Source organism: Larimichthys crocea, chromosome XVII, assembly GCF_000972845.2.
Source record: "Larimichthys crocea isolate SSNF chromosome XVII, L_crocea_2.0, whole genome shotgun sequence".
NCBI classification, from domain to species: domain Eukaryota; kingdom Metazoa; phylum Chordata; class Actinopteri; family Sciaenidae; genus Larimichthys; species Larimichthys crocea.
The window spans coordinates 19,405,076-19,428,750 of NC_040027.1; the positions used below are offsets into that span (position 1 = coordinate 19,405,076).

General features: G+C 37.7%; 3 protein-coding genes across 3 annotated transcripts; all 3 read left to right on the forward strand.

Moving 5' to 3' along the window:
* Positions 1–1,610: 1,610 nt before the first annotated feature.
* Positions 1,611–4,965, forward strand: rab8a (RAB8A, member RAS oncogene family; the record flags this gene model as incomplete). The annotated part of the gene is given in 8 exon segments (NM_001303394.1): positions 1,611–1,775; positions 2,298–2,358; positions 3,507–3,567; positions 4,030–4,107; positions 4,256–4,345; positions 4,455–4,520; positions 4,668–4,718; positions 4,828–4,965. Coding segments are annotated over 8 exon segments (621 nt in total). The 5' UTR covers positions 1,611–1,651.
* A 4,057-nt stretch (positions 4,966–9,022) lies between these two features.
* Positions 9,023–14,295, forward strand: hsh2d (hematopoietic SH2 domain containing). Its single transcript, XM_010736787.3, has 6 exons — positions 9,023–9,086; positions 9,588–9,778; positions 10,825–10,914; positions 11,017–11,182; positions 11,437–11,685; positions 11,910–14,295. Exons 2-6 carry the CDS (start codon positions 9,654–9,656, stop codon positions 12,396–12,398), a joined length of 1,119 nt encoding a protein of 372 aa, XP_010735089.3. The 5' UTR covers positions 9,023–9,086; positions 9,588–9,653; the 3' UTR covers positions 12,399–14,295.
* Positions 14,296–15,395: 1,100 nt separating this feature from the next.
* Positions 15,396–22,133, forward strand: tax1bp3 (Tax1 (human T-cell leukemia virus type I) binding protein 3). Its single transcript, XM_027290421.1, has 4 exons — positions 15,396–15,640; positions 17,859–17,978; positions 19,133–19,210; positions 19,398–22,133. Exons 1-4 carry the CDS (start codon positions 15,602–15,604, stop codon positions 19,584–19,586), a joined length of 426 nt encoding a protein of 141 aa, XP_027146222.1. The 5' UTR covers positions 15,396–15,601; the 3' UTR covers positions 19,587–22,133.
* The last annotated feature ends 1,542 nt before the right edge of the window (positions 22,134–23,675 follow it).

The following is a 23,675-nucleotide window of genomic DNA, read 5'->3' on the forward strand; positions in this document are numbered from 1 at the left end:
TCTTTCTCCTTAGAGGAGGTGCAAGAGACAATCATAGTGGATGAACTGGTCCATTGTCCTGTACATAATAATGTTACTTTAATAATTTCTTTGATAAATAGTACAAAAGAACAGTTAAAAACAAGTATGATTCGAGAACTAAGACTAAGACTATGTGGTCTGGACGTAGAGAAACTGAAATAAACGTTTTATTTTACAGACTTAAAATGTCTTTAAGGTCTTAGTATGACATCTATGATATTTTAGTGGTGAAATATTGTTGATACGTTAGATATAGTCGATAAATTGCCCTTAAAGTTTTGAAACTCAAACAAACATCGCTCTTTTAATTCATTATTAGCTATACATCACAGTTAATCAGTAATACATTATTTTTATTTTAATATTTTATTTAATTTAGCTAAATAAATGGTACAAAAGATGAGTCCAAACAATTATGAATAGATAACCACTTGTTCAAATAGACTATGTGGTGTGGACGTTGAAAACTGAAATAAACTTTCATGAACAGACCTTTAAACTGTTTTTAAGCTGTTTATATGACATCTATGACATTTTTAAATAATAACGTCAGTCGATAAATTCCCCTTACAGTTACAAAAGTGAAACGAACTTCGCTCTTTTAACCCTTTCTTCCCTGAGGAGAAGAGGTTATATTAAGTGACATTAGGTATTTCTCCTTATGAGAGACACAACACAGTGGCTGAACTGGTCCATATTCGGTATATAATAATGTTACTTTAATAACTGCATTAGAGTCAAACAATTATGTAAACAAGAACAAGTATGTATAAGATGTATAGCAGTTTTTCAAATAACTATGTGGAAAAATTTAAATAAACGTCCATGTACAGACTTTTAAACTGTCTTTAAGCTCTTAATATGATATATATGATCATTTTAATGGTGCAATACTAAGATCAGTTGATCAGTTCCTTCTAAAGTAACGAAAGTGAAACGAGCTTCGCTCTTTTAACCTTTTCTTCCCTGTTGAGAAGAGGTTTTATTAAGTGACATTAGGTATTTCTCCTTATGAGAGGCACAACAGAGTATCACAGTGGCTGAACTGGTCCATATCCGGTATATAATAATGTTACTTTAATAACTGCATTAGAAAATAGCACAAAAGAAGAGTCAAAACAATTATGTAAACAAGAACAAGTATGTATAAGATGTATGGCAGTTTTTCAAATAACTATGTGGAAAAATTTAAATAAACGTTAATTTACAGACTTTTAAACTGTCTTTAAGCTCTTAATATAATAATACTAAATACTTTAGTTCCTTCTAAAGTTACAAAAGTGAAACGAGCTTCGCTCTTCTAATTGATTAAATATTAGCTATGCGTCACAAACATACTCATAAAATAATCTCCTTTCGACAGATTACACTCCACTTGTTATTTAAGAGAACTTCCACCTTCACACAATAAGTGAAGGAAGTGTTTTGTTTTGTTTTTTTTAATAAAAACTCTTCGTCCGGGTGACCTTAGCTGACAAAACGAGCACATCCTCCCGAGGAACAGCGGACTTCCGGAGCCACGAGGACAGAGAAGAGTGACAGTTGACGCGACCAAGAGGCAGAGCACGCGCAGTGACGTCTGTGTCCGCGCGCCGGGCGGGATATCCGCAGTAGTAAGCTAACTAATAACATGGCGAAGACTTACGATTACTTGTTTAAACTACTTTTAATCGGCGATTCAGGCGTCGGGAAGACCTGCGTCTTATTCAGATTTTCAGAGGACGCATTCAACTCAACGTTTATCTCCACTATAGGTGGGTAAAAGTCGTTTTTTCTCTATTTGTCTGTGTTGTCTTTGCCGAAAAGTGGCACAAGGAGCTGCCCATCCCGTCATGCTAATCTGTTGCTAACTTTTCTGGCTAGCATTCATCTTGTAGTCAGGAAGCAGCCCAGCCGGCTTGTTACAGGGGCTTTTACAGAACCGAGAGTGTTTTTTTTAACCGGTTGCTATACTAAGAAAACCTCTGTCCGCATGTACTGTAAGTGTGGTAACCACACCCAACCTGTAACAGTAGATATATACTAACTATGACCAGCTGAGCTAACAGGCTACAAAGCTGTCACTGAGCTTGTTGGCAGTGTCATTTTTTTTCTTTCACATTTCCAGCTGGCTGGACTTCGCACTTTGGTAGCCAACGACACAGAAAGTATTAATGAGCTCGTCAGCCACTCATATAATCAAACATTAATGTTAAAATCAATGGGATGCTGAGTCAGTGTGATAGATGTGCTCAAATTAGGTGAATTATGCGACTTTTTGTTTGTTTTTCCTTCAGGTATTGACTTCAAGATCAGAACAATAGAATTAGATGGAAAGAAGATCAAGCTACAGATATGGTAAGATATAGTCATAATACATAAAGTGACTTCACTTCAACACCTTTTTACTAATGTGTCACATGAAACATTCAGAGATGGATGACGACACTCTCGGTTTCCTGACTCGCAGGTAACTCAGATCTAACTGAAACTAATGCAATGCAGTAGCCATTAGGGTTCATTTATTTTTGGCCTGTGACTATATATGACTTCTCTATATTTAAATTAAATACGATAAACAACCACAAAGTCTTATTGAATATTCTTCCATTTCATAATCTGCATCTCTTCTTTGCGTCCTCCCTCGACAACACTGTTAGACATCATGGGTTCATTTGTATTTAATGTAGAATAAATTCATCGCATTTAGTGATTTTAGCTGACGCATGTGTCCGAAGCGACTTACAAAAAAGGGAAACAATCGAGGTATGGTGTGATGAGGACTAAAACGAATGCAATGAATGTCAGCTCTGTGTAGATAACTGAGCAACGGTGACAACAACTTTTGTTGTCCTCAGTAAATGCTGCCACCGTAAAGGGATATTTTGAGGAACTTGTTTTCAGATAGGTTGTTTTCTCACCAAACCTTAAAAAGAGATTTTATTATTGAGCTTTCAATGCAAACAATATGTTCAGTCTTTCACTATTATTGGAACCAGGTGGGTAAAACATTTAGTCTAGTGCTGTGAAAGGTGTTTTTCAGCGCTCTAAACCTGCCGGTAGAAGGAAGGTTTTAAAGAGCAGTTTGTCGTGACCAACAACAGCTGTGGCTGCATAAATAACCTTACAAGTCTCATCCTTGGCGTCCTCAAAGTTGCTGCTCATGCAATTTTAAAACCAAACCCAGCTGACTCTTGTACGTAGTGGTGACTAGTTTGCAGTATAACAATACACAAAGAGGAAACAAGATGGAGAGTAGCTGATGTTTGATGTGTTTCTTCCAACGTTTGACAGGTCAGCTGTTTTCTTTTTCTTCCAGACTGTTTGCTTAATGCACAGAGTTGAAAATTGATTTTATTCTTCTTGAAAGTTTCTGTCAGCAGGAAATATTTAACAAGTGTATTTACCTAAATGTTTTCCATGCAACCATGAAAACAAGACGTTGCTTTGTGGAGGGCAGAGTTCTGCAAGGCAAAGTTTAAGAAAAATGTGTGTTTTCCATGTAGGGATACAGCAGGACAGGAAAGATTCAGGACCATCACGACAGCCTACTACAGAGGAGCCATGGTAAGTCGCGTTGCCAGCTTTACAACTCCTGCACTAGTGTAGACTTTCTCTGAATAGGTGAATATACCTGAGTGTATACCTGAGATGGTGGTCATCTCAGGTGTACACACTGCAGCATGAACCTTTACCAGAACCACACCCAGCATTGTTGTTGTTACTTAGGCACATTAGTTAGCCTCTCCTTTAGTTCAAGTTGAACTGGATGCCTGTGTTTGCATATGTTTTTTTTCACAAACCTAATTGATCCATGTTGCCATTGTTCTTTAAATGTTATGCTGTTACTTGTGGCTGCTAAAATCATGTGGTACATCTCTAATAAATGTTTAATGGGCACCGGAAAATCACATTAAAAACTTAATTTCCAAGTATGTCTCTATAGACTAATGATAATTAGTAAGGAATGACTTCAATGTTGTCTGGCTGCTTTGTTTTCTTATGTCTTTTCCTCTATGAAACTCTCAGGGCATCATGTTAGTGTATGACATTACCAATGAGAAGTCCTTTGACAACATCAAGAACTGGATACGGAATATAGAAGAGGTAAAATATTGTACTGATGTGTTTGTATCTTGGCGTCCATTCTCGGCATTGATCGTCTACAACGAGCTTTAGAGTCTGCACAACTCTGAGCACACTTTGTAGCTGATTCATTTCCTGTGTGTTCACTTTGCCAACCTTCCTTCCACAGCACGCTTCAGCAGATGTGGAAAGGATGGTCCTTGGGAACAAATGTGATGTCAATGATAAGCGACAAGTATCCAAAGACAGAGGAGAGAAGGTGATAAATCTGATAATGCATGCAGTGAGAACTTGATTTAAAAAGTACACTAGCATATCACTGTGTTGTGGTGCTGACACTGACTCTGTCTCTTTTCTCCTCCCGTCAGCTGGCGCTGGAGTACGGTATCAAATTCATGGAGACCAGTGCAAAGGCGAACATCAACGTGGAGAACGTGAGTTCCAAGTTTTTCAGCGATTATTAGTTTATAATTTTAGTAGTTCATAGTATTATTGCTAAATAATAATAATAATGAATAATAAATAAACACACAGTCGTCCTCGGTCGACTACCATTAATGATGTGCTTTATTTGCCTTCAGGCCTTCTTAACCCTCGCCAGAGACATCAAAGCAAAGATGGACAAGAAGCTGGTAAGCACGTAGAAGAGTGAACACTCAATTGCTTGGACGCAATTTGCGGTGTCTGTGCTGTGTCATGTCCTCATATTTGAATGTTCTTTCTCATCCGTGTGTATTTTAGGAGGGCAACAACCCGCAGGGCAGCAGTCAAGGAGTAAAGATTACAGAACAGCCCAAGAAGAGCAGTTTCTTCCGCTGCACGCTCCTGTGAGGAGACGGGAGCAATCGGCATCCACCATCGCCTTAACTGTGTCCCCCCGCACTGGACAGAACTGGACAGAGCACACTCTGATCTCACTTCCTTCACCCGTCTTCCTACTTCTCTTTCTGATTGACCTGTGCTTCTTTTCTAGTAGGAAAGACAAAAGTTTATCTTTCCTGCGGTTTGCAAGTCTTCCCTTGACACCTGTGGATCTAACTATTGTGGCCTCTGTTACATGCTAACTCTGTTTTCTTTTCCTTATTTTTCTTTCTTTTTTTTACAGTTTCTCATTAGATAGAACTTGATTCCTTAAGTTTTTATTGACTTTTAAAGCCTCAATCGATCAAACCTTTACTACTCAGTGTCTTGTCAGTGTCGCTTGGTGAAGTCTTATTCATTCAATCCTTGAGCAGCCCAATTTATACCTCCAGAATATCTTTACTGGATCAACGGGCTTCTTAATTTTGTGCTAATATACTGTTGAATAATGCGACCCTGAAGCAATGAGAGTCCAATCCCAGCTGAAATTATTATACTACATTTGTGTACAGACTGGGTGGTCAAGACTTTAATATATCCACATATGGTAAACATGTAAATATCATGATATATATATATTATACATTATGATTCCACAAACAGTAGTGCCAGCGCATTTTACTCACCATATCAACATCTGGGTTTACAGTTCCTCTGTCCACCTTTTCTACAAGTGTCTTCCTGTTGATTTCATAGGCTGAAACATTCCACTCCTCTTGTGAACACTTTAATGTGAAATGTAATATGTATATGGGGCCCAGATTATGTCTATCTTAAGTATTCACATGGTGGCAGTAAGACTGGGTTCGTGTTTTAAGGGCACAGAGATTCCTTTTGTAGTTGTTGACCTTATTGTTTTAGGTGTTACAGTTTCTGTGGGTAAGAAAGATGTAGTTGATGTGCGACGGTTATTATTGATGCACTTCAACTGGTGGACTAGCAATACCTAACTCTAACACCTGGAGGCGACACAGTTACACAGCAGTGGCTCAGAAGGAATCACGACGATGATAAAATCGTTCGCTTTATGCATTCATACTTCTTCCAGTCGTCAGTTCTAATGGGGAAACATGCACACAACAGTTTTCTGGGCCTTGGATAGGAGCTGTGCTGTAGCAGTATTTATGGAGTAAAACAAAAACATAGCTCCAAAATGACAAAGTGCCCTTTAATGTTCTTATTGATAATGCACTTTTCCTTTATTATTTCTGTAAAAAAAAAACAAAAAAAAAAGTTCTTAACATTTGTTGACTGTGTTTGTCGCATGTCTTAACTGAAATATTCATGCACAAGTTTTCCATGTACCCTGTCTGGGCTTCCTAAAAACATCTGAGCACTGAGTATAATGAAAATATACAGAAGGCCTATGATTTAGAGATAGTTTTCATTCCCATTCCCAACATTCCAGCTTTTCCATTAATTGATATTTCACTTTTTCTAGCTTTTTATGCATTTGCATCCCCATTGATGCTTTTGGGAACCCCAGATGCACGCACCTAGCCTCTCTCTTATTCCCTCCCCTCTACCTCTTTCTACATATATCCTCATGTCTTGTTTTGGCCCAGTACCATGGCCATCTGAACTATGCATTCTGGGTGTGTAGAAAACCTCAAAAAGCGTTGCACATTTAACTTGACGAGCTTTATTTGAGATTAGAAATGTGCAAAGGATCCTTGCTGATTTATTTTCTGCTGTCACTCCAAATTCTCTCGTGTTTTCGCTACACTGAGCTGTTCAGATGTAAGAATAGGAAATTAACTGAAAGCTGATTTGAAATCACCTCCAACGATTTACAGTGAGAGCAAATAATTCCTAGTGGAGCTGAAGAGTCATTGAGTTGAATGTGTAACTGCGTAGATGTTAACCTGTGGATTTAAATCATTGTTGACGTGGTTGGACAATTCATCATGGCTTGATAAAAATTCAGGTTTTTAGACTTGCGTTTGGCTTAAATTTGGTCTGTGAGCTCAGTTTCTCTTTTTGATTGGAGTCATTTATAATTATTGCCAATTGTAATTTTTCCAGTTCTGTTAACATATCTCCAGCATTCCCTAAAAAAAAACTAAATTTGCATTTTGTCACTGATTTCATGGGGAATAAATTAAATAATTCAGCAATTGTAAATAAAATCTACAATGATTGTACTTCATAAGTCGTATTGATCTACACCTTTTGTAGATATGTGTACTTTTGATGATTTATTAAAAATGAGATTCTTAAAGAAATGTTTATCAACTTCTATTTATCAAGATTCATATAGACTGAGGAGAACTGTGTTAAACAACACCAGGAAGCTACTTTAAACATGTTTTGTTTATGTTTAATCCTTGAATTTTATTTGTGATCAGAAAATGTAAATAACTGAAGACTGTTGAATTGGTTAAACCTTTCAGTGTGCCTGTGTGTTGACTTTAGTGGCATCGAGCAACTACCTCGCCTCACCCTTTCCAAATGCACAGGAGAACATACGTACATACATCTAGAGCCAGTGTTTAGTTTTTCCGTTCTGGACTACTGTAGAAACATGGTCGTTAAATACGACTCTGTGGACGGGAACCGACCTCGTCTGTAGATATAAAAGGCTCACTTTAAGTTAACAAAAACAAACAGGAATTAAATGATTATATACTTTTATTAACTGTAGAATTTGTAAATGTAATATATGGAGGACAAAACCTGACTTGAACAAGCAACTGTAACTGAAGAGGCTCTCCAGCATTACCAGGCTTTTTAATTGATTCAGTGCATTAAATATTTAATGAACTGACCCTGACAATATCCCTAACGACAATAATAATAATACCAAAGACCATGAACTTTATTGTCCAGTCTAGTTCCTGTCTATACGAGGTTCCTCTCTGACAGCAGATGGAAGTCAGAGAAACTTTTTCATATATATATAGATTCACTTGGCTACACCCAACTAAGCAGTAATCAATATGTCCATTGTCCAGGACTTCCTGGGTCTGCAGTTAGCTGTTTCCGCCTTCTAGAGTAGTTCTGCTCAAAGCTCCCACGGGATGCTCAGGTGTAATGTGGTGTCAGCTTTCACCAGCAACAGATACTGTAATGTAAAAAAATGTAACCCACTAATCAACGTACTATACTTCTTAACATATGAGAATAAGCCTCATTCATTCACATTAGACCTTTTCTACTAAGTTTAATCAACAAATTAGGTGAAAGTCTACATGGTGTGCTCAAAAGAAGAGTAAAGGGAACTGCAGCATGAGCAAAAGCTGTGAATTAGTTTTCATATGACTGAGAATGTGGTTTAGTGTGTGGGCGTTGTTTGTAAAGGGAGAAGGACAGCACAAAAAAGTGCTCTGAAGCTCAGTCATTGCTTCTGCTTTGCACATAATAGACTTTCAACCTTGTGACCATGAACTTTTATTTAGGGTTTTTTCATTCAGACAATCATCATTCCCCAGATTGGGTCATGTATTGGTCTCCACTATTATCAGGCGTTTTCATTGATTCATTGCACCGAATAGTTAATATTTCTCTAACACTAATAATAATAATACCATTGTCGAAGTGGTTCCTGTTTGTAACAGGTTCCTCTCTGACAGCAGAAGAAACATTTTCATGTGTACACATTTGTCCAGCATATCTCTAATATTAAATCAAATCTTTAAAATCTTTAATAGTCACTACATACATAATATATGAAACCAGAAATATGTATTTCAGATAATAATTGATTGCTGGGTTGGTTATTTAATCCCTGCTCCCTCTGGTCTCTGAACAAAACACTAAACTTCAAGTTGTCCGTTAAGGTAGAAGAAGAATTTCTGTTGTGCAAACAAGATGATTAACCTGGGCACACAAGGTAATAACTTGTGTACGCAAAATGTTCATGTTGTGTATATAGATATTTGATACTTTATTATGTAAAGAGAAGACCGAAGACAGGCAATAAGGAGAAAAACGAAACTGAACCAAAGGTCACTGATACAAGTTATGAACTTGAAAAGAAATACCACCTTATGGGACTTTGGACTACTTTCTAAATGTGTGACTGTTAAACAGCTACATACAATGTCTGTGATGTGGAAGGACGCTTTGCCTCCACCCCCACAGGTGTTGTCAGGTGAGTCAGCTCTGTTGTGCCATTTTTATCACGGAGGTGCCAGAAGGTGAGTAACCAAATCTCTGAGGCAAACTATAAGTTTTACATTTGTGGAATAGACCAAATTTAAGCAGGACAGGTTTCTTCACTATTATTAGATGTAAAACTGATGCTAACAAACATAGAACATCTTGTCTAGACTGCATTTTGTAATGTAAACTGTCTATATTTAAGTTTTATGGGATTTCTCTTTATGTGAAACTGAGGCACAACAGACCTCACAATAATTTACTGACATTATGTGTAATTGAAAGAGGAACAATGAACATAGGAAAGAAGCAGACTGAATATGCAGTATTGTTGACATATGTAATTACTGTCATTTGAATGTATAATAATAATAATCTGTTAGTTATTGAGGGCACTTTAGCCCAAATACAGAAATGTTTTTACCGACAGCTCATACATTTGCAGCCTAAGCTGATTGTACTCTATGCAAAGAATGTACACTGTGTACAAGTTCCTTATGTGTGGACTCATTGAGCTGTAAATGACATGATATTTACAGGTCTGTCTCTGCAGTGAGTTCCTCAACAGACACAAGAGAGGATTAAATGAGCTACTTCCCCGGGTAATGGAGTGGAGTCAGTCGTTACAAGGGCAGCGTGATGCTTATGTCTGGTTCACAGAGTCCCAGCTCCGGTCTGTGATCAGGGACGGTATAGTCCCAGAATGGTTTCATGGGATCATTTCCAGGAAGTAAGTTCACAGCGTCTATTACGGTCTGTCATCTGTAGCTATGAAGTCAGACAGGGAGGAATGTGGAGAACCATGTTTTTAAAAAATCGTACACGATAAGGAAATCAGTGTTGTGTTCCAGCATGCAGTGTTGTTTAGTGAATTGCTAAAGGATAAAATCACTCTAATATTGTCATTTATGTTCAGGATCCATCGTGTTTTATACTCTGAAAAAAAGAATAGACTAAAACTGTATAAATGTAAAAGTAAAACATTATAAAGTACTACATTAAAAAGTCATAAAATGCAGCCATAACAGTTAAACACACACATGCTTAAACAAACTGTCAATATCAAATGTCAAATTTTCAGGAAGTAATGAATATGTTCAGGAAGTTCTTGATAACCGTGAACACGATATCACATTTTCTCTCAATATGTTGCGATGATGTGATAAAACATCAAAACACAAAATCCACAGTCAGCCTACCTTTCCTCCATCTTTAGACAAAGCAAAACTAGACCACTGCATCTTTTATCCAAGTTTATTTCATCAAATTCATTAAATTACATTACTATTTAGGATATACAATACTCACAGATACGTCAGTGAAGCAGCCTCTTGAATGTCAGACTTTGCCCTTGTAATACTTTATTACTTACGATAAATTTATGCTTCCACCACACCTAGTGTACACATTCTTCACTTTGTATAATGGATTATATCTGTGGATTATTAGCCGGTGTGCTGTTCTCCCTACTGTATGTTTACTTTACCGACAAAACTATAATGTGCAGTATTTACCAGACCATTCTATTTAGCTTAGTCTAATTAAATGAGTTCATGCACAGTGACAACATTGTCCATATATGTCAAGTGTGTGGAAAACTAAGTTGTTTTCTCTAAATATTAAAATGACAAATTCCCACAGTGACTTTCACAGGAAATTGAATCCAGCTCTAGTTCACATGCAATACTGCTCCTACATGATTTACAGATTAAAGTGCATGTGTGAAAGGGTTTTTTTGTCTGGGGTAATTGTACTCTGTGTTAATTATTTGCACAGGATGGCAGAGGAACTGCTGATGCCTAAGCCTCCTGGCTACTTCCTCATCAGAGTCAGTGAGAGCAGGATTGGCTACACTCTCTCATACCGGTGAGTGTTTGCTGTTATAGGTGGAGCTGTATTTTACACTTATGATCACACACTCAGTTCTGCCCTGTTCACTCTTCTTAATGTGTTTTCTTTGACGCCTAGTGCTGCAGACCGCTGCAGGCATTTCATGATTGATCTGTTGGTGGATGGCCAATACATCATAATAGGGGAAAACAGGTATCACAGGTGTCTGCAGGACCTGGTAGACTTTCATCGACGAACTCCCATCATGCCTTACACTGAGGTTCTGACTGTTGCTTGCGGACAGGTGAGGAAGATTACTATCCTACCTGCATACAGGAACGTTAACCGAACAATCATTGCATTTATTATCAGTTTGCGTGGTTTGTAAGTTATATTTATTGTTCTCATGATTCTTTCACCTCATCAGGACTACATTGTTACAGTGTGTGCATTTAGAGTCACCATTACTCCATGTTATTTGCCTATTTGCTTTCCACCTGTGCAGCATGCAAAAAGAGAACAATCTTCAAATTGTTCTGTTTTTCTCTCTCGCAAAAGACTTCCAATGACAGGACTGACTATGCAGAGCTACTATTTCCTCAACGAAATCTGAAACAGAACACAAGTTTGCCTCCAAACATCTTCCTGCCTCCCAGCGTAACTCAACCAGTATCAGAAGAAGACATCCCACCTGCCCTTCCTTATCGACCGGGTAACCTGAGGAACTCTGTAGTCCTGTCTTCAAACAGACTTTACCCCAATATTGAAGACGAATTTCCACATAGCGCTCTCCCTACTCCAGCCATGGTAATGTTGATCTATTGTCTAATGCTTGACTGTTACTGTAACTGATGTCATGTTTTAGTTCTTCCAAAGTATATAATTGTTGTCTGACAAAAAATTAACAGGGCAACCTTTAAAACTAAATCTAAATACAGTTGAGGGGGGTGTTGAGTTTGCTGTTAAAACATTTCCCCCAAAACTTTAGTGTTACTTATATTTGATATATATTTTATGTTTATGATCTCCAGCCTATTCCAATGACCAGAAAAAAATATACAGCCAACAGCCCTTCATCCAACCAGCCTCCTGAAGTCCCTGCTCGGGGCTGTGTTCCTCCACTGAAGCAGATCCAGGCTTGTGACAGGACAGTCTCTGCACCCAAGAGTCCCATCGCACCCACAGCCACTGCATACCCATTCGGCGCCAACAACCAGCCTGTACAGAACCTGGAAGCGAAGCCGTCAGTCATCACCAACATAAAGAGCCTCAATCTCAACCTCAAGAAGAAATTCCAAATTCAAAAGAGGAAAAGTATGTCACCGGAGTCAATGTACTCAGAGATTAATGTGGAGGCAACTGAGGGGAGTGGAAACACTGAGAACGAGTACCAGGTGATCACAGATGAGAAGACGGTCAGTGCTCCACCATTTCCCTACACAAGAACTGATGTGAGACTGACTGATGAAGGGTTACCTAAAGAGTACTTTCCACCTCCACCTTATGCCCCAGGCTACTGATACACAACTGCTCCCTTATAAAATAATGTACAGATGGATTGATGAGTGGATTGTGGAATAGTTTCAACTTAGTTTCAACATTAACAGTTGCGGTTATGTTCTCATGGTTGCATAATCTTGGGATAGACCTTTTTTTTTTATTTCTTTGTGATAAATACAAGGCCACAGACTGGAAATGGGGGGACTATCTCTCTACTATGGCTAATTAACTCTTTGTACTAATTTTCCATCCAAAATCCAATCCATTCAAAAGCAATCCATCCAACCTGTGATTTAAAATTGCCAGACTATTAGACAGGGAGCAATGTCGTGTTTGCTGGTTACTTCAAGACTCCAGGAATTTACTGGTTCCAAACAAAACATTGTTAGCTATAGGCCTGAGATATACTTACTATTAACTATGCATGTGCATGATGGCTATTGGCTAACCTTTATTAACACTACAGGTGTTCAAGATACATCAAAAATAGGGATAGTGACACAATTGTGGAAAGTTTTGAAGACAAGCTAATCTTTGCTGTTATCATGATGTGCTTGATTTAGGAGCCATATATGGTATCATATACGATGGCGTCGCTCTCTCTTTTTCTGTCATGACCATAAGAATCCATAACAACCTCCTCATGTCAACATGTTTATTGTTTACATCAGGCAAATCTAGACGTTCAGTACGCTCTGAGTTCTCAGGTGTGCCCTCGAGTAGAATCATCCAGTAGCACGTGAAGCACAGAGTGAAGTATGTGAACAATTCACACCACAGAGTCAGTTGTCTTCATGAACACGTGACTCTAGCTTTGAAGTGCTTGTGTGATTTTGTATGCATGGAAGCTAAGCTAACAAGCTGGTAGACGCTTCATATTTACCATTTAACTTCAATGTGTTGGCCACTTGCAATATACAGCGTGCAAGATACTTCTCCATTTCCAAATCAAAGCTGCAGATGCTTGAATGACTTTGTTTGAAACTCAGCTGCCGATAAGTTAAATTAGTTGCACATCAGTTGCTAAGAGTAGAAAAATGATAAAGCTTCTGACTTTATTTGACTGTAATCAGTGAATTAATTAATACTTTATGTTATGTGTATTTATTTGTTTGTTTGTTGTTATTCAACAGAAACAATACAGACAACTCATTGTTACATAAATAGATGTAATCTATACAGGCTTCTCACTGAAAGTAATTGCTAGCTTCTTCCCCGGCTAAACTTTTAAAGGTTACATTTGTATTTGTATTTATTTTATTTTTTTTACATTAAAAGGTAGCAGGAGGAAGGTTTACGCAGCATATGAAAATCAGGAATGACGTGTTTAATGTTAGCTGCTTTGAATAAAGGAGACATGCTGTTCTGTAACATTAGATGCCAATCTGTTATCAGAAGTGACGTGAGAAACTGGAAGAAGCAGATGCACATACTGGTGAAACTTGTTTCACAAGGAAATTCATGTATACATAGCTTCTGAACACGGAACGAGTATTTCCCAAAACAAACTCATTTCATTTTTACTGTAAATGGCTTGGTCAGACCATTGATTTGTAAGATGAGGATGTATGTATGTAGATCATGTGATCTCAATAATATTTTACATTTATATATACAACTAGATAATACATCTGTACTAGGCATCACATTTTATTGCATGACTAAGCTAATAAATCACCTTTGAACATGTTTAATCTGTATTTGTTTCCAAGGCTGTTATGACTGTTCTGCGGTCCTTTGTTTCATAGTTAATATTTCTCTACTGTCAGCCTGCAGTTTGAAACAAGAGGCATATGTTTGACTAATGACAAATCAGGGACGCTATATTAAGTAGTCCCTTTCTATCCCACACATATATCCTTGTACTGTGAATGCTCTCATAAAGTGCCAAAAAATAAATATATATATATATTTTAACAATGCTAACTTTGTTGTTGTTGTTTTTTTATAAGCAGTGTTTTCAATAAATGTAATTACTAAATCACGCTTATGTTAATTCTTCTAGTTTTGACCATATATAAAAACAATCATGACTTCAAAAATGTAAGTTTTTGACAATGTATATTGTTTATTAGTGGTATATTGGATTATATGGTGTATGGTAGTGACAGCAGACAGCAGAGATCACAAAAAACACTGGACTACCATCTAGTGGCAATAAATTACATCACACCTGGTGGTAATCAGGTAAAAGTATCCAATTTCAAGTCGGATCTTAATTTTACTATCATCATTTTATTGTTTAAAATAGGCAAAGTTAAAACTTCAATAGGTCTCATTTCAAACTGCATTTAAATACTATAAATGTTTTAGTTACTTTCTACCACTTGGCACTGCATTGTAGTGCCACATTTTACTTAAATACAAGAACATATAGGTTAATTATGGAGTCCTATTTCACTGTTCTCCTTATTTTTCTCCATCCATTCGCTGTCTGTAACCACTTATCCTCGTCAGGGTCACAGTGAAGCTGGAGCATATCCAGGCTGACACTTGGGCCTGGACAAATTGCCAGTTCATCAGAGGACACATGGAGACAAACAAACAACCATTCAAACCAAAATTATAGTCACAAATTAACCCATGAAGTGCATCTCTTTGGACTGTGGGAGGTTTGAACCAGAAACCTTCTTGCTGTGAGTGCTAATCACTGCTGAGTGAGGATTTATTTATCAAAGGATATAAGTTACAACTAATTATTAGTGTTAAATCAGCCCTAACTTAAATCCTTCTTGGTGTTCATATGACTGCACCCTGAGGCGCTTTCAAGACTTTACATGTCTATAACTCTGAGAATGTTCGATTAAGTAGACGGGTCAGACTGCGCAGGATCCCAAAGGAGGTCACTATGTGCCAGCTCCTTTTAAGGAAATCAAACAGCCCCGTCCCAGCACACACAGAGGACGAGCAATCCTCCAGAGAGTTTGATTTGTTAACGCGTGTCTTCACAGAGTCAGCAGGGGTCGACGGACAGCTGTTAAACACCGCCCTCCCGGACTCCCCCCGCGGTACAAAAAAAACGCGCACAGCTGATAAAGCTTAGGGAGACGAGGTGACGTCACCTGGGAAGCCGTTGGTTTCCAGCCTGCCTGCTGTTACTCACGGACCGAGCTCGGAAGTTGTCCCGCTGTCGACACCTCCTTTTTTCTATGAATTTTTATTTTACAACCGTCTCTTCCAGGTTGCTAGGATTTCTTTTTGCCTGAATATCAACAGCGACAACATGTCTTTCATCCCAGGACAGCCGGTGACTGCTGTTGTGGTAAGTTTGAGAGCCTGGGCTGTCTCCATTGTTCACCTCCTGCTCCGACGATAACCTAAAAAAAACACACAAAAAACACACAAACTCTGATTTAACTGTTGTTTGTAACCATGGTCCGTCCACTAACCATGTTAACTTTAACTTAGCTTGACTGAGCTCGTCAGCAGTCACATAATAGGAATAAAAAACACCAGATAGTCATGTTAAATGTAACCAAATAACTCCGCGTCATGATCTAGGTCGTTAAAATGAGACACAGACTTCATCTAATTAACGTTTTGTTGGTGTCTTGTTAATTAAAAAAGCATGTGAATGTCTTGATAGCTAACTATTCTCACAGATGGGCGTCACCGTCGCTGTGATTCAGTCTTCCTGGTCGACTTTTACACAGTTACAGATTACACAGTCACCCTCAGATTACAGTATATATGTGTGTGTGTGTGTTTGTGGTGCATTTAGATGCTGCAGGAAATTACGAGATCTGAATGATTAAGACTATGAAATGGTAAATAGATGTGACTGGGAGAGCTGAGATTTTTCCAGAGTTGCAAAGATGTCACATGTGAGGAGCAGGTATGTGTTAAAGAAACATGGAGGTCTGTGTTACAACGTGGCATCCACTATCTAAGTAAGATAATAAATAAATAAAATAATAATAATAACAGGTAGAGAAGCAAATATCAAGAGATGGTGGCTAAGCAATATTACATCATAATACATCATCCCACTCCATCCATCAAACCCACACACACACCGTGAAGTCCATCTTTGCACCAAAGTGTCCAACTGCAGATTTATTTGTTTTTCAGCTGCACTATCATGACAATTTTCTTTGATATTAATGAAAGAATCCTAAGTATATTATATCGCTAATCTGCATTTTATACGTCTTTGGGTATGACCTACAACAGAAACATTAGTTCTGGTGTGATGTCCACCTTTCAAATTAATATCAATCCCCCATATTGGCTGTACTGCTTCTTCCGCCTCCCTGCTAAATGAAATATCGACAAAGACAAGTGGCCGCTCAAGGAATGACACTTTTCAGCACTTCTGCATTGGCTTAATTTCCCAGCCACGTAGGTGTCTGCTTGGTTGAGAGGCAAAAAAAGATCAATATACTCACGGCTCCACATCAGATCAGTTTTATGAACTGATTAAAGGTCCGGTGTGTAGGGTTAATTGGCATCTAGCAGTGTAGTGGCGGATAGCAACCCTCTTGTTTCACCCTGTCTTTCCTGGGGTTTTATATTAATTTTTAAAATATATTTATAGGTCAGACTTTAATATAAATCCTCCCCCCTGTTATATATGAATAGGCCATCTCTGTCTCTTTTTACTTGGAGAGAGAAATGTGTTTCAAGTCATGACTGATCGATAGACTCTTACTCAGTATTATCAAAGTCTCAGACATCCTTAGACTTCATTGTATCAGCCACAGCTCTCAGTGAACGTCTGGTTATTCATCACCACACGCACACAGGCAGCCTTTGTGTTGGGGAGTGTTGTGAGGAGTCTTACTGTCAGAGTCATCCGTCCATCTGGTTCACGAGCCTGCAGCTGCTTGTCAGTGTCAAGGGCAGTGCTGCACTAATGAACTCTCTGTTCCAGTGTAGACTTCATTTACTCAGCACCATCCTCTGAAATCTGATTGTTATGCACTAAAATTTGCGTCTGTGGTGGATAAATCGGTGATAACAAACCTTCTCCTTTTGCATATTTTCAAAACTGCTGCACTGCATTATGATTTACACACACGATCTGTTACATAAATAAATAAATGAACACACATTTAAGTTCATGGTTAATTTTCTTGAAAAACATGTATAATCTATGAGGTTTTACTTATTTTTGGGCTGGATAAATAATTTCTGAGGTATGTTTGGGAGTGATGTTGTTATGTTGGGCTACTATAACAGAAACATTTGTTCTTCTCATACAGTAATATCTGGGCTTTCTTTAATCAATAAGAACAGTAACATACATGAATATTCCCCAGTAACATTAATGTAGATAGAGAGATAACATTGACACTGTTGTGCAGCACTAAGACCAGCGGCTCAGATTTCAGACACACGAGAACGCCGCCAGTATCCATTGTCCACCTGATCAGGGACTTGTCAGTCTGTAACAGTAGTAACAGTGAGTTTTTATATTTCCTGGGTGATTGATATTGAAGATGGATCTGATTTATTTATTTATCTTTTATATTAAAAAGCAACGAATCGAGATCAAGAAGTTGCATCAGAAAGATAATCTGATCCTGGGCTTCAGTATCGGTGGAGGGATTGACCAGGACCCTGGACAAAACCCGTTCTCTGAGGACAAGACTGACAAGGTAAGTCTAAGTGTGTATGTGTGAGTGTGTGTATCCATCAGATCTTTATGAACTGCAGTAAATGTTACAGGTGATGGAGACAAAACTATAAGACTTCATATTATCAGTATCTGACAATTTTGTGCTCAATTATTCAAAATCAAAGGTAAACAATTTCAAAACTTAACTTTGAATTTGTGATCGATAGTTTGAGGTTCAAACTTGAGGCTCCTTGACTTTTCTTCTGTTCCTGCTGCTGTCTGGTTGAAGCACAGTGGTACTAGAGCAGTACTTTGGTGAGCTGTAAACGAAGGGCAGGCCTGAACACATCACCTGCAGCCTCAAGTGGGAACAAACCACTCTCACCTCACTGATGTCATAGAAAGGAATACGACAGGTTTACACAAAGTCACGTCTTACCTGTTAAATGTGTATACACAGTGTGAGAGAGAGATGTGGAGAGATGGAAATTTGTCTTTTGTCCTTTCAGACTTTCCTTGAATTATTCTTGATATGTTTAAGAGCGTTAATGGAGATTAAAGTAGATCGATACCACTAACACTTATTCTTAAAAGAACAATGCTTCTTTTAAATATCTCTTTGGCATAGTGTGATGATTAGTTAATTAATTAATTTGACGGTCAACAAAAATGTTCTGTTTTTAAAATCAATCGATTTAAGTCAAAAGCAAACATCTCAGAAATGTGTTGGCTTTAGCTTCTGAAATGTGAGGATTCGCTGCTTTTCTCCAAGACCAACCAACCAAGAAAATAAGTGGAAGATTAATTAAAATAAAGGTCAGCTGCAGCCCTAGTTCTGGAGTTATTGTTGGTTTATGTTCTGGATATCAAAGACCATTTGTTTTACTAGAAGCATGAATCTTTATTAGCATTAGATGCTTAAACAATCTGTCAACCTTTCCTCTTCTCAGGCTGAGTTTTCCCTCATCGAATTTTGAATCTAAAATGTTTTAGATGTCATCTTTTCATCATTGTAATTTGTTTGTAATACTAACAGATAGAATAAAAAAGGTGAATTAAATCAAGACAATTTAATGAAAATGAAATAATTTTCTACTTTTATGATGTTGATAACTGAGGATGTCTCCAGACACACAGTCTGATTGATTTGAGATGCCATTTTCTATATCTTAAGTGTATTTATGTTGTTCAAAGGGCATCTATGTGACCAGGATAACACCAGGAGGACCAGCACATGATGCAGGCTTGATGATGGGAGACAAAATAATGCAGGTGTGTAGTGAAAAAGAGCTTTGGTCTAGATCCACAAGATGGCACCACGTGTACAGTAGAGAGACGGTCAGAAACGGTGCATCAGGAGCAGTGCTGCTACTACTGTGAATCAACATGGTGCTAACTTAGATTTGAGTACTGACTACAACTTTTCTCTAAACAAACAAAATTCTTCTCTTCCTCTCAGGTGAACGGCTGGGATATGACCATGGTGACCCACGACCAGGCTCGTAAAAGACTAACAAAGAAGAAAGAGGACGTGGTGCGGCTACTGGTAACCAGGAAGTCACTCGAGCACGCTGTCAAACAATCCATGGGCAGTTCTCCCGGACTGAAACATAGTGGTGCTACCTATAACCACAATCTAATGCAATAGCCAAGGACTGAACACTCTCATATACTGAGTCTCCCAGATGATGGTGGCCTTTATAACTACGTCACTACAAAAATATTACACAGACAACATCAGATAATTGAATATTTAGGTGACATTAAGTTTCAGCACAAGTCCATTCTTACTCATCCTGATCAGGACGATGAAAGAGCGCTCTTTCTTTCCATACACATTCATCTCAGAGTTAGCTGCTTTTCTTTTTTCATACATCTTTGTAGCATATCCACACGCACCTCCTGAAACATGTAGCAATCCAAAGTTTTTCAGCTCTACAGGGCTCTGAAACATTTAATTGAATCACTGTGAGAATACAATAAAGATATTTGATTTATTTGATCCACTTTTGGCATCAAGTTCCAAAGTTCAAAAACTCACTTCATCCATTTTAACTGAACATTTTTGCTGTTGAGGGCTCTAAAAGGAAAGATGTATGAAACTGCCAATATCCACAATAACTACTGTTTGCTTGTTTAGATTTTTATACAATACTGAGCTGAAAGTCGAAGAGTTTTTGGACCTTTTATGAAACGGTGCTTGCACATCTCTCTACATGGGCTTTAAATTGAGTATAGCAAAGCATTCTTGATTCATTCCCACCATATATGCCAAATATCCTCAATCCATGCATGAGATCTTTGGGAACAATCGTAGTCTTTCTTGATGCAAAGTTTAGGACATTTTGGTCAATAACATCTTTGATCGTTTTTGCCTTCAGCTGACCAATATTTGCCTTGATGGTTTGGACACATCAAGAAAGTTCCTCGCTGTTTTGTCATTAACGATCAGCGTTTCATCTCATTTAAATAAAAAAACAAACGAAACAATGTTTTGCTGTCATTCCTGTAAAGAATACAGCATCAAATGCCAAAGTAAAAGCCAAGGCACTGTAAAGTGATCCAAGTACATAAAGCAGTGTTTGTAAAGTTATTTTTTATAATGGTACAGTGTACTGTACAAAGTCTCTGCAACAATCCATATACCTGTATGCTCAGTGTTCTAATGCATACTAATGTGTTTTTCACTTTTTGATGCATTTCTTTGTTCTATTTATCTTGTTTCTATATTTTGTTTTTTTTATGTCTATTACTTGTGTGGGAAAGTAACATATTCTTTCTTTCTGTGTCTCCATAACATTTTCTTTCAAGTCACACTTAATTATGTCTGTTATGTCACAAGCTGGACCTGCTTTTGGATAACGCCTTTCAGGTTCAGCAAGAGTAAGTTGGTAATGTGCTCCACTAGTGTCACACTGGAATCAGCAAACATTCAGATTGTCTCAACCTGTAAAATGTTTTAAAGTTGTTCATTGTCGGCGACCAAAAGTCCAAACTGAGTGAATGTTGTTTGAGAACTGGGAATGTGCAGAGCGGCCTTAAAATGAATCCTTAAATACCACTAAGTTCAATGATTTGTGTCTATTTTCTATTCCACTATGGCCTCTGCAGCACAACACTGATACACTGCCTCTGACACACTACATACTGTATAACATATGAGTGATTTAGTACTAACCATAAACAATATTTTGGCTTTGAAATGTTAAAGTAATGAACTTACAATACTAATCTTATATCTTTGGGTGATCTTATTGGCTCTTTTTTTGTTATGATAGTGGTATATGTAATATGTTTTGTATCTGTTCAATGAAAACCATTTGATTTGTATGATATTAACGTCTAATCTCTAACAATCAAGTGTGTAAAATCTAAGTTTTTATTCCAAAATGAAATAAAAAAATTGTTTTATCAGTTTTATTGCTAATAATAGTAGGAGGAGGAGTCATAATTATGCTGACAGAGCAATAAGTGGATATTAAAGGTACAATCTAAACGATGTCTCATGTATATGAAGGACTCAGAAGTCTTGTTTTGAGTCAATTAACAGTTTTTCAATACATAATATTTTGGAATGAAACCTTTTGATACTTTACAGCACTGGTTCCCAACCTTTTTGTGTTCTGGGCCCTTAAAATGAAGCCATACCTACATGTGACACAAATTACAGCTTTAGTGTCGGCAAAACTTATGAACAGTTTAATCCAAGAGTTTGTTGTTTTTTTGTCTTAGATCAATTATTTTTAGAGGCATAACAAGGTGAAAGTTAACTTGACCTACTTTCAAGTTGCATGGAGAAGGGAATGAGGTCAAAACTCCAGCAACACTTGTAGTATATAGTGAACAACTTTATTATCAGACCAGTGAATTATTAAAGGCCACAAGTGGAAATCCATTCGTCTGAGTTTTGACCTCTTCATAAAAGCCAGAACAAACATGATCCTGTTTTCACAGAAATATATAGGACCCAAAGGGGTTTGGGGACCACTGCTTTACGGGATTTCAATACAGTGCTACATGTAGAAATGAGTGTAATGTAAGGCAAATCACTTTTTTCAGTATTTTCTATGTGAATCGTTTTTCAACCTCCAGATTTTGTACATGTAAACTTTCAGCCGAACACAAAAGTTTTGCATTTGATTGTACACTGATTACTATATGAATGTTTCTCAGATATAAAAAGACTGAAACTGCCTCTCTGCTGTTTATTGATAAAGCACCAAAACAATATGATCAGAAGCAACATATATCTATATTTACCCCTCTCCTCTCCACACTGTGAAGCCTTTTTTATCTTATAGGCCCTTCAAATAGCTTCATGTTTGCCCGATATAAAGTAATCAGCTGACATTTCAAAGCAAAGAATCTATTCCCTGACCTTTCTGTGTTTACCAAGGCATTTTGATACAGAGAGCATGCTCTACTTTCATCTCTTAAATATGTGAGCCTGGATCCAATCACTCGCCTTTGAACTGCAGGACTCAGGGCTGGGGGGGGTCAGTAAAATGAGAAAAACTGTTCACAGAAAGTAAGTCTATTAAAGAAAGCTTGGGAGAAAAGTTTGATTTTAATGTGTGGCGTCAGCTCATTTGGATTTTGGCTTTTAGGAGCACACATTCCTCCATTTGTTTTTTCTCATAATCACTTGCAGTTGTAACTCAAAGAGCAAGCAAATTAAATACATTTACAATTCTTTCAAATATATGACAATATGAGCCAGAGGTATCATTTATTTTCTTACATCATTTGCAGTTTGTAATTGTACTGATCAAGTTATTTATTGGGTGATATATAATGTACTAGTTTTAGTACATTTTATATGTTAAGGGCCAAACATGGCTGAGCCGAATTTGCTGTGTAATGTCTTAAAATAACACCTGTGTCACATCATGGAAAAGGGTCGATTGAGGGCAACGCTGAGTTAATATCCCCCCTTTGAGAAATAATTGATGAGCAAATCATTGTGTGTGTGTGTGTGTCTGTGTCTGTGTATGTTATTTTTGTTCCAGGGACAGAAGGAAGCACGCTCTATTCCACTTGCCTGGGCATCATAATACTATTATACCGTGTTATGAAACAATAAAGTGGTTACACAAACATCTCAGCCAGTGCTCACACTATCACACAATGTGAATTTGCTCTCACCAATACCTCGACATGAACACTTTGCATGTTGCTTGGTAACTAATGGACAGCTGTAAGTGGGAACAATGACCACCCAACTTCATTACACGAGGTACTGTGTGCTATAATTTACCCAGCATTCACAAATTGTGGTGACTCTTCATAATCTTGTTGCCATGCTCCTCAAATGGACTCAATTTGTTTGACCTGAATCTATTCTAATATATTTGATGTGATAATTTACACACACACATTATTTTAGAAACAAAAAGCTACAAAAAATCACATCAAACTGAAAAACTTATGTTGCACCAGAATGAGTTCCACAAACTAAAAAGGGATAACAGAGGAGATAAATGTTCCTTTCCTGCAGGCGAGTGAATAATTACACTATCTAACCATGGATCATACATGATCCTTGCCTCCCACGTTATGGCAGTATAATTGTGTTGCCATGGCGATGCAATCTGCTGCTATCACTTTGGTCCTACACCAGATTGGAACCAGAGGGAAGTCCACATCCTCACATTCATCTGCATGTTAGGCGCAATAAACGGTTGTTTGCAGTAAATGTATGGGCATGCAAAGGTTATCTATTCTGTTAATAAAGATA

Coding starts and splice junctions, on each gene's coding strand:
- hsh2d (XM_010736787.3), top strand. CDS start 9,654: ATGGAGTGGAGTCAGTCGTTACAAGGGCAGCGTGATGCTTATGTCTGG. Junction 9,779..10,824: donor CATGGGATCATTTCCAGGAA/GTAAGTTCACAG, acceptor TTATTTGCACAG/GATGGCAGAGGAACTGCTGA. Junction 10,915..11,016: donor GGCTACACTCTCTCATACCG/GTGAGTGTTTGC, acceptor TTTGACGCCTAG/TGCTGCAGACCGCTGCAGGC.
- tax1bp3 (XM_027290421.1), top strand. CDS start 15,602: ATGTCTTTCATCCCAGGACAGCCGGTGACTGCTGTTGTG. Junction 15,641..17,858: donor AGCCGGTGACTGCTGTTGTG/GTAAGTTTGAGA, acceptor TATATTAAAAAG/CAACGAATCGAGATCAAGAA. Junction 17,979..19,132: donor CTGAGGACAAGACTGACAAG/GTAAGTCTAAGT, acceptor TGTTGTTCAAAG/GGCATCTATGTGACCAGGAT.